Raw genomic sequence first — 14,139 nt, 5'->3', positions numbered from 1 at the left:
TTTGCAACCAGCTTAAGAGATTTTATGCAGCTAAAAAAGGGGGAAGAGGGGTGATGGTGTTGCAATTCTCATTGCCAAGACGTTCCGAATGGCAGCTGAAAAGAAATTAAATTTCTCAGCGAAAAAAGGCAAGGAAATGGCAGCGAATTCCAACGAAATTCGTTGACAGGTGCCCCTTACTGTTATTCCTGCAATCAAGCCAAAGAAGATTATATGGAAAAACCCAAATCAAATAAAACCAATTTCAGTTTACATTAATTCCTGCACAATTATTCGCATAATAAAAAAATGTGCACTTAACTGCTGTGGGAAGTAAATCAATTTAAGTCCTATACAATTACTCAGTTAACCAAAAAAACTCTGCTCTTAAGTGCTTTAAAATAAGCTATTAAAATAAATAAAATAAATTGAACAAATAAATTGAATTTAGGTTATCCTCAAATTTCCAGCAGTGTATTTAGTTTCCCATCAAATAAATTCACACATAATTAAGAGTTCCTATATAGGTAAAACCCAAATTTAATTATTAGTATTTTGACTTAATTATCTTAATTGCTTCATAAAAACCATTTCATACTTACCTAAATCAATTAAAATTGACAATTTCTTGCAGTGCAGCCAACTTGACTGCAGTGAACTAAACTAAGCTGAAGAGAATCCGCTGGGGAAGCCCAGCTGAAGCAGTTAAAGTTTCTAATTGAAATTGAAACAGAGCGGCGGACAACGGACAACGGACAACGGAGTACGAACAACGGACAACGGACAACGCTTAACGGACAAGAAAGGCTGCCAGTTGCTGGGTTCCTGTGAAGAAAGTACAAGAAAGTACAAGAAAGTACTAACCAGGGGATGGCTAAAGATGATTGCCAGGCGGGAGGACCAGGACTCACACTCCTCCTGCTGCTGCAGCTATGCAAATTGATTAGCGAAAATGAAATCCCAGGCAGTCGGAGGCAGGGTGGCTAAATGCGAAATGGAGGTGCAAGTGCAAGGCAAGTTTGCAAGGAGTTTCTGGGAAGCTTTACGCAGCATTATCCTTTTTCATCGCCTCCATCCTATTTTGCCCAGGGAGCAGCAGATTGTCATTGGATGACGGGGCACAGACCCTGGCTTTTTGTACTATACTCCCGGATTGGCATCTGTTCAATTTAGAAAATGTGCTGGCACAGCAAGCAGCTTAAATTTAAGGCGGCATAAATAAATATCAAACATCAGCACTGAATAATGCAAAGCGTTTAATTATTGAAACAGCTAACGGACAACATTTAAATAAAGCGTTTGCTATCTTATTGCTTTTTTCTTTGCCTTTGGTAATCCCATGAATTTTATAAAAATCATTTTTGCACTGCAAAATATTGCAGAAGAGATTTACAAAATATCAGCAAAAAATACTGGTAGTTTTTTTTTCTAAATATTTTACAGATATAGATCTAGGAATTATAAATAGTAGACACTTTCTCGCGCAGTGTATGAAAACCTGTCCAGAAGCGGGTGAAAAGTAATCTCTGGTTAAGTTAGTGCTGTTGGCGACTCCAGTCCATCGATATCATAAAGTTTTCGATGAAAAGTTGATTGCGGGAGATTTAGCAGCCTGCCTCCCGAAAAAAAAGTGCTGATAATCCCGAGTCCCGTGCCCCCTTTTCGACCACCACCTTCAAAGTTGGCAAATCGTTGCATAAACTTTTGCCTGCTCCAAGGAAACTAAGTCCTTCCGCACCAAATCCCAAATCCCTGCAGGGAATAGGTGATGCAACCGTGCCACGCCCCCTTTCAGCCCCTCAGCGCCAGCTTCTTTGGTGGAATCCAATATCATGGCCTAGATAAAACTTGGACAGCTTGCGGATTCGCTTCGATTTCTAATTAAAAGCGCAGAAACTTTTGGTCCGCAACATTTTGGCCAGATGATCGCAATCGAAAATGTCGCACATTATGCAGGATAAGTTGGGATACAGGGTACAGGGTGGCCTGGCCATAAAGCAACCGCAACACGGCCGAAATGAAAATGTGCAGCGGAGGACAAAAGCGAAGGCCGAAAGGCAGAAAGTCGCCTGGGAAAAGTTTCCAAACTTTTGTCACATTTAATTAACATGAATCAATGGTTCATCCTGTTGGGAAGGGGATTTATTTTAAGGCTGGTGAGGCAGAGGCATACACAGATTTTCGTTCTGGGAGCTTAAAGCAATGGGAACGAAAATGTCTTGGGGAAAATTAAAATAATCGATTGGAAATTATTCAAAAGCACACACTTTTTTATTGTTTTAAATTCGCAGTCAATTTATTTAATATGCTCTTATTACTTTTTGTTATATTGAAAACAAGCTTTTTTGTTTAGTTGGTTAAAATGTGAGAAAAAATTTACTTTGTAAAAAAAACTATCAAAAAATGTTGGTAAGATTTTAATTTTATCAGTTGCTCAGTATATATTTTAAGTAAGGTTTATTTACTAAGATGTAACAATTATTATTTAGTTTGTGAAACTAGAAAGACAAAAAAAATTATTATAAAAAAATGTTGTTAAGCAATGCTAAATATAATGTTCAGGTATGTTTTGCAATTTAAATGGCTTAATAATTTGTATAGATGAGAATAAATATTTGTTGAAAAGGCGGCTTAATTTGTGTACCCCCTTGCCTGCGCTCCTGTTTTGTGGGTGGCGAAAGCGGACTACCCGATTTCAATGCTCAGGCACGCAAGCCAAAATTTATTGGGCACACCAGCTCGGCTGCAATAAACTTGAAATTTTCATGCCAACGACTCATTTAACTTGAGCACTGAATTAACAATTTATGCGTGCATGAGTGTGTGTATCGGCTTTATGTGCATATATGCATGGCAATGTGTGTGTGTGTGTGTGTGTGTGTGTGTGTGTGTGTTAGTGTGAGTGTGAGTGTGCGGATGTGGATGTGTGAGTTTTATGACTTAACCGACACAAATTACTTAATGCCGTTCGTTCTTTATTGTTCAATTATTAAACAAGGCCTGAAGGCATAAAAAAGTTTAACACACATTAGATGCCCATGTGGTGTGCGGCCCATGTGTTGTTGGGCTTAATCAGGCAGCTCGCCGGCAAAATGTGAAAGTGCCCCGATTAATGGGCCAGCATTTGTTATCAATGATGCCCAAGTGAACGATAATGTTTCAACAACAAGGACCCCAGATGGGCCGATGAAAGGGGGTGGCATTCTATCTCCTGCCCATTATACACAAACAACTGCAGACTCATCATCATTATCGTCCTCATTATCGTCCTTGTCAATTGCGATTATGTTGATGCGAACATCGGGGATAAGGCCCAAAATGTTCCCATAGATTGCGTTCAAGGTTTTGCGATACTTATAAAATAATGGCCTTGTATAATTAAAAATTCATTTACTATTATTTCATATCATTATTAAGCTTCCTTAAATTTTTGAAGGCTTAAGTTTATTTTACTGTGAACTAAGGTAGGGCTTCTTTTTTTTTTAGAGTTTTATAATAATTAAAACTATGATAATTAATAACTGTTTAAATTGATAATCAATCTCTATCAATTTGCTGTACATTGTTTAAATATTAATATTATTTAATTTTTATTATTATGCTTTCTTAAAAAGCTTAAGCTAAGTTTATTTTACTTTTAACTACAAAACTGTAAATAGATTAAGAATAATTTGGTTTTTAAAATTGAAAATTAATGAAAATTACGATAATTAACGACTGTTAAAATATAGAAAGATCACTTTTGTATATCTCTGTATTTAGATAGTTTTTCATAATCAATTCGCTGTTCCTATTTTTCCTGACTTTTCCCAGTGTCACTATCATAATGCCCAACACATTAATATATGCTTGGGTCAAATTTTTGGCCAAGACCAAATTTCCCCAAATTAATCCTACTCTTGATGTAAATATATGCATATACATATATCCTGCTGCCCTTTGGGGGCTTTCTGTCTGCGTTTTGGTGATTAAAAACACACACTCGCTCACTCAGCACTTTTATTTACTGTTAATTAATTCGTAATGTAATCTTGTTGGCAGTTTTTCAGCTCTGCTCGGTTTTTTGCAAGGCTTTTTGCAAATGTACGTGTGACAAAAGCCCACCTGTCTCAGCTGCTTTGCCCACGTTTAAGTCCTCGGTAATTTTTTTTTTTCCAGACGTGGCAGGACCTCAAAGCGCCAGCTTCTAATTTGCTGCTAAATGGAAGCGAAAACGCTTTGTTTGTGCATAACGAGGCGTGCAGTGGCCCAAACAAAAGGGGCATAAGCCAGTCAGAGTGGAAAAGGGGCAAAAGCGGGGGGGCTTTTGTCCCCTCGTCAGCGAGGATGAAGATTGCACTTTGCCCGCATCCAGCGAAGGACAAAACCCCCCCACACACCCACACTCCCACACCCACTAAACGGGGTCAAAGGGCGTTTGGGGAAAAGGGAGGGCGGGAACGGGGGCGTGGTGGCAATCGAGTTGATTACCACGCGAATGCCGAACAAAAGACAATGGACCGTGCAACGAATAAATGGAGGGGGTGGCTATGAACTATGAAGGGGTTGTGCAAAAGTGGAGGGGCTTAGAAAAAAACGCGGGGAGCTGGTAGAGATCCACGTGCCAATTGCTTCATTACTTGCACATTTTCAACTCAATAACATTCGCCCGCCCTTTGAAAAAAAATGCAAGAATAAAGCAGGGAATCCCTCGAAAGAATGCCAAAAACATAGCTTAAAGTTAAGGCAAAAATTGTGTAACTAAGCTACAGGTATTTCACAGCAATGAAAGATAGAACTAATGTCCAGATTCCTGAGGAGCTTTATTAACTTTCACACTCTATTTAAAATCGCTGTACTACAAATAGCTATATTAGTAGTAAAATGGTATTAATTTATTGTTAATGTTATATATTTTAAAAGGCAATAAAATGAAATTTCAAAATTCTTTTACAAAAAGAAAACACTTTATTTGACAAGCTGTGAAATGAATTATGGGGAATCAAATATAGATAAACCTTTAGAGATTATGGTGATTGCTAAATTTTATTAATATCTGTATTAGGTATTTTTTTTTTTTTTATTTTATGCTTTCTTAATTTAACAAAAAAAAAAAAAAAAAAACAAATAGAAAAATCAAATAATATATTTTTTAGAATCTTAAAGGACTATATACCTCCAAATGGTTATGTGTTTTACCTTACGTTTAACATCTTAATCTTTAAAGTTTTTATTTTTAAAGTGGTCCCGATCTAATTTTCTAAAATAAGACTTATTCGTAAGTCTATGCAATAAATTCTCAGTATATTTTTGTCTACCAATTCCCAGATACAATTTATGTTCGAAGCAATCTCACGAATTTCACGCTCATGTCGTTGGAACCGCAGTGCAAATATGTATATTGTTTATCCTCGTTAACCTGTGTCCTGGCCAAACACATCGACACACAGTCACACGGTCGAGAAGAGCAAGCATCTAATATCTATGGGGAATCCATTGCGGCAGGCAAACATTTGCGTAACCTCCACAAACCCACCCTCCCCCCGCCCACCTTTGCCTGGCCTAACAATTTCTTAATTACGTTTGTCAACATTCGAGGATTGCACAACTGACCACAGAGCAGCACAAACATTGCCGCTCCACACCGATGCCAATGCATTCCGCATTGCGAATGGCTAATGGCGAATGGCGTATGACGAATTCCCAACTCCGAGCTTCAAATTCCGAACTTCGATGCCCGATGGTCGGTATTTCTAATCGGGTTAATCACTCGGTGGCCAAGGGACCAACAAAAGGCCAGCGGCCAAGAAATACTTAATTTATACAAATTCGACTGACGTTTGATTGGAAATGCAATTTACATATGTTATGTGCCTTTTTTCAGTTATTTAGAGGCCATACATTTGAGAGCATTAGCATTCTAAGCTGTATACCCTTTAATGATTAATGTTTTTTGATGTTTTAATTTCGAAACTTGGTTTCATTTTTGTTTGAACCCTTTTAAATTTTTTCCAGAAAATGGTTCAAAAATTATGGTAAATAATCAACCTTTGACGTCAGATTAAAATACTTTTTAATCTGCGGCGTGGTAGATATGATCCCACAATTTAAAAAAACATAATCTGTTAGATTTGCAGAAAGGTAACTCCTATTGTCTCGTAAAGTTTGTAGCTTTGTCTCCTCTGCATCCGCATGAATATATATGTTAGTATACTAATATATTTACAAGTATTTTAAAAATTTAAGACTTTTTTGAGATTTACAACACAACTCGCAAATTGGCCTAAACGATTTGTCAACATATCTCAACTATCTGAAGCATTTTCCCATTTTGCATTGCGTCGAAAAGTTTGTCTTGGCTTTGAAGCTGACGGCAATCAGCTGATGAAGCTGAAGGCAAACACTTTTCAACTTTTCAATAGTCGTGGTGAGCCGAAGATAAAGTAATTATTCTAAAGATTCCCTTGCCAAAGAACCAAAGGAAAATCCCATACATTCCGGCCCTCGCACATTGAGTTGTCGTGTGTGTTGAAAACTCTGTCCCAGAACGCTGATAATTTCATAAATTAAGCAAAATTAACACGTCATCGTGGGGCATTTTGTTGTTTTTTTCCCCCCTCCGCCACACATATTCGTTGAATATTAAAATTCAACGAGGCCAGAGTGCTCACTCATGTTCTCACTCACCCTGGGATTTCCATGGCAATCAAGTTTAACCAGAATTTCCCACTTAAGCCATCAGCTTCAGTGGAGTTTTTTGGGCTGCCAGCTGCCTTCGCTCCTTTACCTTTTGTGCCCCAGTTGACCTGGTTGCCCATTGTCCCCATTGTCCTTGCCCGGGGAATATATATACGTATATGTCAGCTATTTGATGGTCCATCTGTTTATCCGACTGTCTATCTGTCACTCTGTTTGTCCCTTTGTCCATTTGTCCTTTTTTTGCATTTGTCCGTTTGTTCGTTTGTTCGTTTGCCAGTTGGTTCGTTGGGCGCCAACTTTGTTAATGTGCTGCTGTATTACATTTCTCTGGTTTGTGACACTAAAGTACAATAAGTCAGAGGAAGCCCAACTTTAAATAATGTTTTTATTCAATAACGTCCAGTATTTATATAGAGAATAGAGCCATGCGCAACTCATTAAATAATGACTTTCTCCGCATTATTTGATTGACTTGAAGGCTATGTTTTTTTTTTGAGGGAATATTACCCATGATTTGTATGGGGAAAGTGGCCAAGGTTGGACCCGCTGTGCGGTCACTCAGCGGTTCATTTTTACCGCATTCCAATGTGATATCCGCTTCCGTTTCCGCTCTCGCATTTTCTGCTTTCCCATTTCCTTTGCTACCACCCACTCCCTCCCATTTTTTTTTTCAGCGGGTGCGAAGTAATTGGCTGCGAAAATGCTGCCATAAATCAAACCGATAATTATGTGGGCGACTGCGCAACTTTTTCGCACCAAACCAAAAACCATCATCGCAAATAACCGAAAAGTAAAAATACAAAAAAATTCAAGAAGAAAAGAAAAGGGAGCCAGGCTCATTTTGATTGCCATCCATAAATTATGATTTGATGTGCGAAATAGTTGGGCGCCAGCAAGGCCGGATTGGGCCGGTGGGTGGTAGGTAAATGCAGCACAAGGTCGTGAGTTTTTTGTATTTCCCAATTCTTTTTTGCTTCTCGTCTCGCTTTGGCGCTTCCTTCTGTGTCTACTGGCGGCCTTCGCCGCTCGCCAGTCGCGTCCTTGAGTGGGTGGTGCTCTGGGTGGCTGGTGCTCTTGGTGGCGGAGAAAGTGAAACCGGGGCGGGGGCAACTCCAGGCTCCACTTTGTGGCCGTGGCATGATTAATTGCTCATTGTTGCGGCGGCCACATCGTAAATTGCTTTCACGTCTCGTGAATCTCGTGTCAGGCGCACGTGAATGCCATGAATAAGAGCGGAATGAAACGGAATGGAATCGGCCTAGAACTTTGTCAAAAGGATAAGGCTGCACTGCAAAAAAACTTGCCAAATAGCCCTAGTTTAAACTTTACCCCAACCTGTTGTGTTTTGTAGAGCCCTGTAAGACATTTTTTTTAAGAACGCTTTTTTTTTATTTTTATTTCACAAATTTTAAAAGCTATTTTTTATTTTTTTCGAATAATAAACTACTTAAATACAATTGGTAAAACCTTTTTTATTTGCAAATCAGTTTTTAATTACTATAATTCAACTTTTAATTGTTTGTTTCATTCAAAATACTATTGCTTTTATTACTATTATTTAACCAATATGGAAGGTTAAATAATAGTAATAATATTATTAATACACTGAATTTCGGTGTGATATGTTTCTTTAATAAAATAGGTAAAGCTTTTATACCTAACTTTAAGCCCTAAGACCTTTTTATATGCAAATAAATATAAAATTACTCAAATTTAGTTTTAATTGATTGTTTAACTTACCATACTATTCATTATTGGTTAAATAATAGTAAAAGTACTATTTTTAATAGAGTCTTCATTAGTTCACCCGAACAAGTCTCTTTTAACAAATTGGTTGACAAGGTTCAAGTTAACACACACTATAATATATCTTTAAAATTGTTCTTCCATATTTAAAGTTATTTTCTCAGTGTTCTGGGACTGAATTTGGGATCATCTCGTGTCATCCAGGCAAACGTTTAAGGCGTTCCGCATTGTTTGTCTTCCTTCCCTGAGCTTTTTCCCCCGCCCGGCTAATGTTACATTATTAATGCATCTGCATGAAGCTTCCTCAAGCCTTCGTATGTAAATTAAGGCCCAGGCCAAGGGATTTTCCCACTTTCCCACCTAAAACCCACCCCCCTGAATTTCCTCACCGAAAAAGGGCCAACAAGATGGGGAAACCAAAGCAAGAGCAATTCGTGTCTGTTACTCTAGAAGTGATAAATGATTGAGAAAATATTCGGATATATCGCAAATCCAGGCTGCCAAACTGGATTTGCCGCAGCCCAAAATTTGCGTATAAGATTGCTGCCATTTAATACGATGTACAAAGTGTATTGTATGCCCAATCAAATCATCACCCCACTGACCCCATTTCGAGTAATTATTTTTTTCATTTCCACATAACATACTATAAATTAGTCTCATGGCAGACTCGTTAAAATTCCGCTTTCCCTTTGAGCAGCTTAACGCAATAAGCGGGGATAATCCCAGAATGTGTTCATCTGCCATCGTAATTAGTTCGTCGCAACGAATGTGAAATGTAAATTCAAGTGTTGCCATTGCCATTGCCGTTTCACTTGTTCTCGCTTTGCTCACCTGTTTTTTTTCCCAACAAATTACTGTGGCTGGCCCCCATAAAAAACTAAATTGAGCCAAGTATCCTTTGTTGCATATAAATGACCTTATAGAGTGCAATAGCTTTTTTTTTTTTAAATGCGCTCTAGTGGCTTTGATTAATACATTTATCATAAACACCCTTTTGAGGAATGTCTAATTACTAGAATTATGTATTGTTCATGTTTTGCATATGTTCATTTGGGTGGTCCAGATTTGAATGGATATTTTAAGGTCTTCCTTTCTTAAGGTGTACCCAAAAAAAAAAATGTTTTAAAAATTGGTTTCAGGGTCTGCGCAATGACTTTAAAGTTCATCACTCATACGTACTGTTGCCTTTGATCAAAAAATGTATTTTTATCAAGGTTAAATTCACCTTTTCAACCAATAAATGTGTTATTTAAGCAAGATCAATAGGTTTAGGCATGATGGGCCTGGCTCAATTGTTATTAAAGCAAGATCAATAGGTTTAGATTGTTAGAAATGGGAGAAAGATTGATTTTCACAAAAATCGAGCTGGCTTACGAGTCGAATGAGTAATTTTTACGGAAACTTTGAGACCAATGCGCAACTAGACCTTAAAATAATTTTTTTTTGGTTTTCGAATGCATTTTTTGAGCATCAAAAACTACAATATTCACTGGTGAGAGTTCGGTTGTTTTTTGGACCACCTTAATGTTCATATACAAATCATATATATTTACCATGAGTACTTGTTCTAAACCCATCAAATGTTATTGAAAATCAAATCGAGTACTATCAATGCTAGTCTCTCCAAAGTTGCTTTCAAATCAGATCACTCTTTTATATGGAAACCGTATGACTGGTCGCACTGCAAGGGAATTCGAGGCTAAACTTTCTTTCCTATAGAGCTTGGCGCCGTTGTAGCTGCGGTTGCTTTTGCTTTTGCTCTGGGTATTTCAGTTGGTGTTTTTCCGACCTAGCAATAGCAATCACGATAATAAGCATAAATAAAAAGGCCAACAAAAAAATTACACAGCCATAAAAAAGGGCAAATGGCATAAAAGCGAGTGAGCGAGCGAGCGGGGGCTGCCAGCCATGGCCCAGACCCCAAGCTTCAGCCCAAACCCCTCCATCACCATCCGTCTTTGCTGGCCAAGTGGAAGGGGCCAAATAGCCCAGACCAACCCATACCAAACCAAACCCAAACCCAAACCAGACCCAACAAACAAACAAACAAACGTCGAGAATGAGAACACAAACAAGTTCTGTAGTGGGCTGCAACCGCTGAACAACCTCGTAAAAACTTATTTAATTTGTGATTTATATGAATAAAATTGTGTAGTAAATTCCCTGAAATTATTCATTTCGCAGCGCTTACGGGCGGGTGGACAGTTCGAAACAGGACAACTTGCTCGAAAAGAAAAAAGAAAATTACACAGCTCAAAAAAAAAATAATCAATTACAGATTTTTACTTCAAGATAGAGGCTTATTATAACAAATTAGCAAAATGAATCTATTTGTATTTATTTTTAAAGGGAAAAAGGATTTTTTAGGCTATTGGCCTTCATTTATTTTTAAAATTGTGGGGTAAAGTACTTAAGCGTATTTAAAATTCTTTGATAAAATACAACTTTGAGCTACAATTGAACTAAATTATCATAGTGTACTATTTAATTTTTAGAAGTCCTATTAAAATTAAAAATCTTAAAATAATATAACACATTTATAGATCATTCTTTTATTTTAACCAATAAAATACTACCCATATTTTATTTCTATGTACAAGATGAGATGGAGGGGAAAGGGGAAAAGATGGGGTCGAATGGATAAACTGGGCACAAGACCAAAACAAGAACGCTGCCAAAATCAACTGCTGAGGAGACGGCGACAACAGCAACAGCATCAAGTGTACCAGCAGCAGCAACAGCAACAACAGCAGCAACATCAACGACAACAGCAACACACAGAAATAAAAGAAAAGTTTTTGCTGGCTAACCAAAGAGTTTCACATTTTTGATTTACTCTCGAGCAGCAGAATCGTAACTTTTGCGCATATAAATTTTGGGCCAAGCGATGGTCAGACAACTCTCAACTATATTTTCCTCCGAAATTCCCTTCTCCTTAAAACAGAGACCCTAAATTATTTTAGCCGCCCCCAACCCCTTTTCGGCTTTCCCACGTCGAGACTTTTCCGGGGGATTTCATTTCGTTCAAATGATTTTCGATATCCAACTAACCGCAATTTGGTCTGGAAATTTCTGAGCTGACCCCAATGGGAGCGGTAAAATGCGGGGGTTTCGTCTCATGAATTTAGCAGTTTGAGATCTGGATGAGAAGTTTCTAAAGAGACATTAAAAATAGCTTCTGACATTTATGCCATCGATTGGCCTGTAATTATTCAGCAATTTATTACCATTTATTCTTTCTAGGGGTGCCTAGGTATCACTTACAAAAGTTATGGAATAATTAAACAAACATTAAGTTGTTGTATGGCTGCGGGCATTTTTAAATGTACTTGTGTGGCTAATGGTTGTTTTTGCATTGTAAAGTTATATAGATTTAAATGGCATGGCCCCGAGACATTTATGCTTATAGGAATTGTTGTTTTAATGAGCCTGAAGTAAATTGTAGAAAATTATAAAGGACTTGTTGGAGACGAAATACAATTAACAGAATAAATACATATTGAAGTCAATTTTAGAATATTATAATTATGTTGTGATTAAAAGTGTCTCACTTAAGCAATAAAGTTAAACATTTATTTTATAAGAGAGTTTTAAAAATACAAATAATAAATTATTTACTTTGGTTTCGATATTGAGGGGTCATATATTAAGTTCGGGAGTTTTGGGTAGTTTGGATGAGTAAAAATCCTTTACTTACCGCTCTAGCATCGCATCGCATTCCGAGGCCGATTAGCAGGCAAAGTCCCAAAAAGGGCAGCAGGCAGCGGGGTCGCAGCATTTCTTAATAATTTTTAATTGATTTTTGTCTTGGTCTTTTTATACTTGTGTGGATGTTCTCAATTTTTGGCGCTCACTATAAAAAAAAAGGAACAATTATCTTGACGGTTGTTCATTAACGCATCGGCACGAAAGGATTTTATTGTTGAGGTCCTTTGAACACACACACACACCCCCATCTCCCCCTGTCAGCCTTCCCTTATTTCTACCTGCCCCCCTCTACCCCACTTAAAAAATATTTTTGGTCTGTCCACGCGACAATAACAAGGAATAAAACATTTTGCCGGCTACGCGGCGACTTGTTTACTTCCACTAGCACAAGGACTCTCACACGCACACACACACACACATACACACACACAGAAACACACACACACGCAGACACCTACGCTCGCAGGATATGAAATACAGAGAGAGAGAAAACCAGACAGAGGGAGAGCCTTTTCAGGAGCCCCAAAATCACAACGAACCGAACGCGCGCGTAGCACGAATTGTTCTGACTGCTCGACGGCGAAACAGTTCCTTTTTAATGTCCTGCCACGGCGAATAGCGAATGGCTAAAGACGAAAGGCGAGGGCGAAAGCTCTGCGGCGAATTTGGCTCCCTGCCGAGCGAACACGAGTTGGGGCGAAGCGAATGAAGTTTATAAAATGTACGTGACTGTGGCTCGCTTGGAGCATGAAGTGTGTGCTAAGCTTTGCTTCTAGTATGCCCCCTCCCCCACTGCCCTTTTTTTTTGCCACCTACGACCATGCCCCCATGCCCCCAACCCCCCTCTTTTGCCTGTGCATTTGGCACAAAATGCTCAAGGACACTTGCCCAAAACTCGCACCAGGCCCAAAACCAACTGCTGCACCTGCAAAAACCCTGCGGCGTTCCAAAGTAAGGCAATTTAAATTCAGGAAGTTTCTTGAGTCGTTATTGATTTAAAACCAAAGCCAGCAGTTTTAACAATAAATTTCATACCCAATGTAAAATTGATCATTATAATAATTCACAATTATTTAATTTAAACGAAGTAAATACGATAACTAAAAAAGGAGATACATTTGACATTTTATCACATATATCTCAAGAAAATCGTTCATATTTTCAGACAAATCTATTTGTGATCTAAAAACATAAAAACCAGATAAGATTGAAGTCAACAAAGTAGTGAACAAAATAATCTTTAAATATGCTTAGATTTTAACAGTCTTGTATTTATAATTAAATATTTTTTGTTTAAATAATCACTCCCGATTTTTATAAATACTTATTTTTTAATTCAATAATCACTCCAGATTTTCTCCATGTGTACGACCCACCCGCAAGCCCATGTCGCCAACTAAAAATGGCGATGGGGGGCTGGGCAAGGACTCTTCTGCTTAATGCTTTCATTGTGCAGCATTTCTTTATTTTTAGTTGATTTGTTTGGACATTTTCGGTTAGTTCTCCGTTTGTGTCTGACCTTGCCACCCACGCCGTTCTTTCACCCACTACCCAGCACTCCAATTAGAATTGTGTGTGTTTCTCGAGGTGGACAATGGCTGCCACTTGAACTTCACGCGCTCGATTTCACTTCCATAAGTTTCAGTGGCATAATCCCTGGCCAAGCCCATATCCGCCCCACTTCCACTTCCACATCCACTTCCACATCCACTTCCACTTCCATTTCCACTTGCAGCTCCATGTGATGTCCCTGTCGATGTCGTTTGTGTAGTTTCCGTAGTTTAAGGATTACACTTGTCCGGTTACTACCCTTTCCCAGTAGGGATATCCATGGTTGGGCAATCGAAACACCCATGCAAATCGGGGCAGGGCATTCCATGTTCGTGGTGTCACTACCACGGACTATACACATTTATTTGCCCAGCCAGGAGTCCGCTGTTGTGGTGCCGCCATAGTTGTTGTGTCGCATTCGGATCCAGGGATCCAAGTATCCAATCTTAAGCCGCCCTAATACCTTTCCTAATG

The 14,139-nt window shown here is 38.5% G+C and overlaps 1 protein-coding gene across 3 annotated transcripts in view; it reads right to left on the bottom strand.

Moving 5' to 3' along the window:
- The window catches only part of LOC128264885 (mucin-5AC), a 28,108-nt gene extending 15,322 nt beyond the window's left edge, over positions 1-12,786 (bottom strand). The window contains exons 1-2 of one of the 3 annotated variants that reach the window (XM_053000590.1): positions 12,654-12,786; positions 12,104-12,259 (exon numbers count right to left, since the gene is read on the bottom strand). In XM_053000590.1, the coding sequence (XP_052856550.1) occupies positions 12,104-12,184 (81 nt within the window). In that variant the 5' untranslated portion in view covers positions 12,185-12,259; positions 12,654-12,786. Of the gene's footprint in view, positions 1-12,103; positions 12,260-12,572 lie in introns of all 3 variants that reach the window. The other 2 variants (XM_053000591.1, XM_053000592.1) reach the window with 2 other exon arrangements.
- Positions 12,787-14,139: the final 1,353 nt, after the last annotated feature.

This window comes from Drosophila gunungcola, unplaced genomic scaffold, assembly GCF_025200985.1.
Source record: "Drosophila gunungcola strain Sukarami unplaced genomic scaffold, Dgunungcola_SK_2 000084F, whole genome shotgun sequence".
Lineage (NCBI taxonomy): Eukaryota > Metazoa > Arthropoda > Insecta > Diptera > Drosophilidae > Drosophila > Drosophila gunungcola.
Note: the sequence above shows the minus strand (reverse complement) of the source record. Positions and strands in the feature narration are given on the sequence as shown.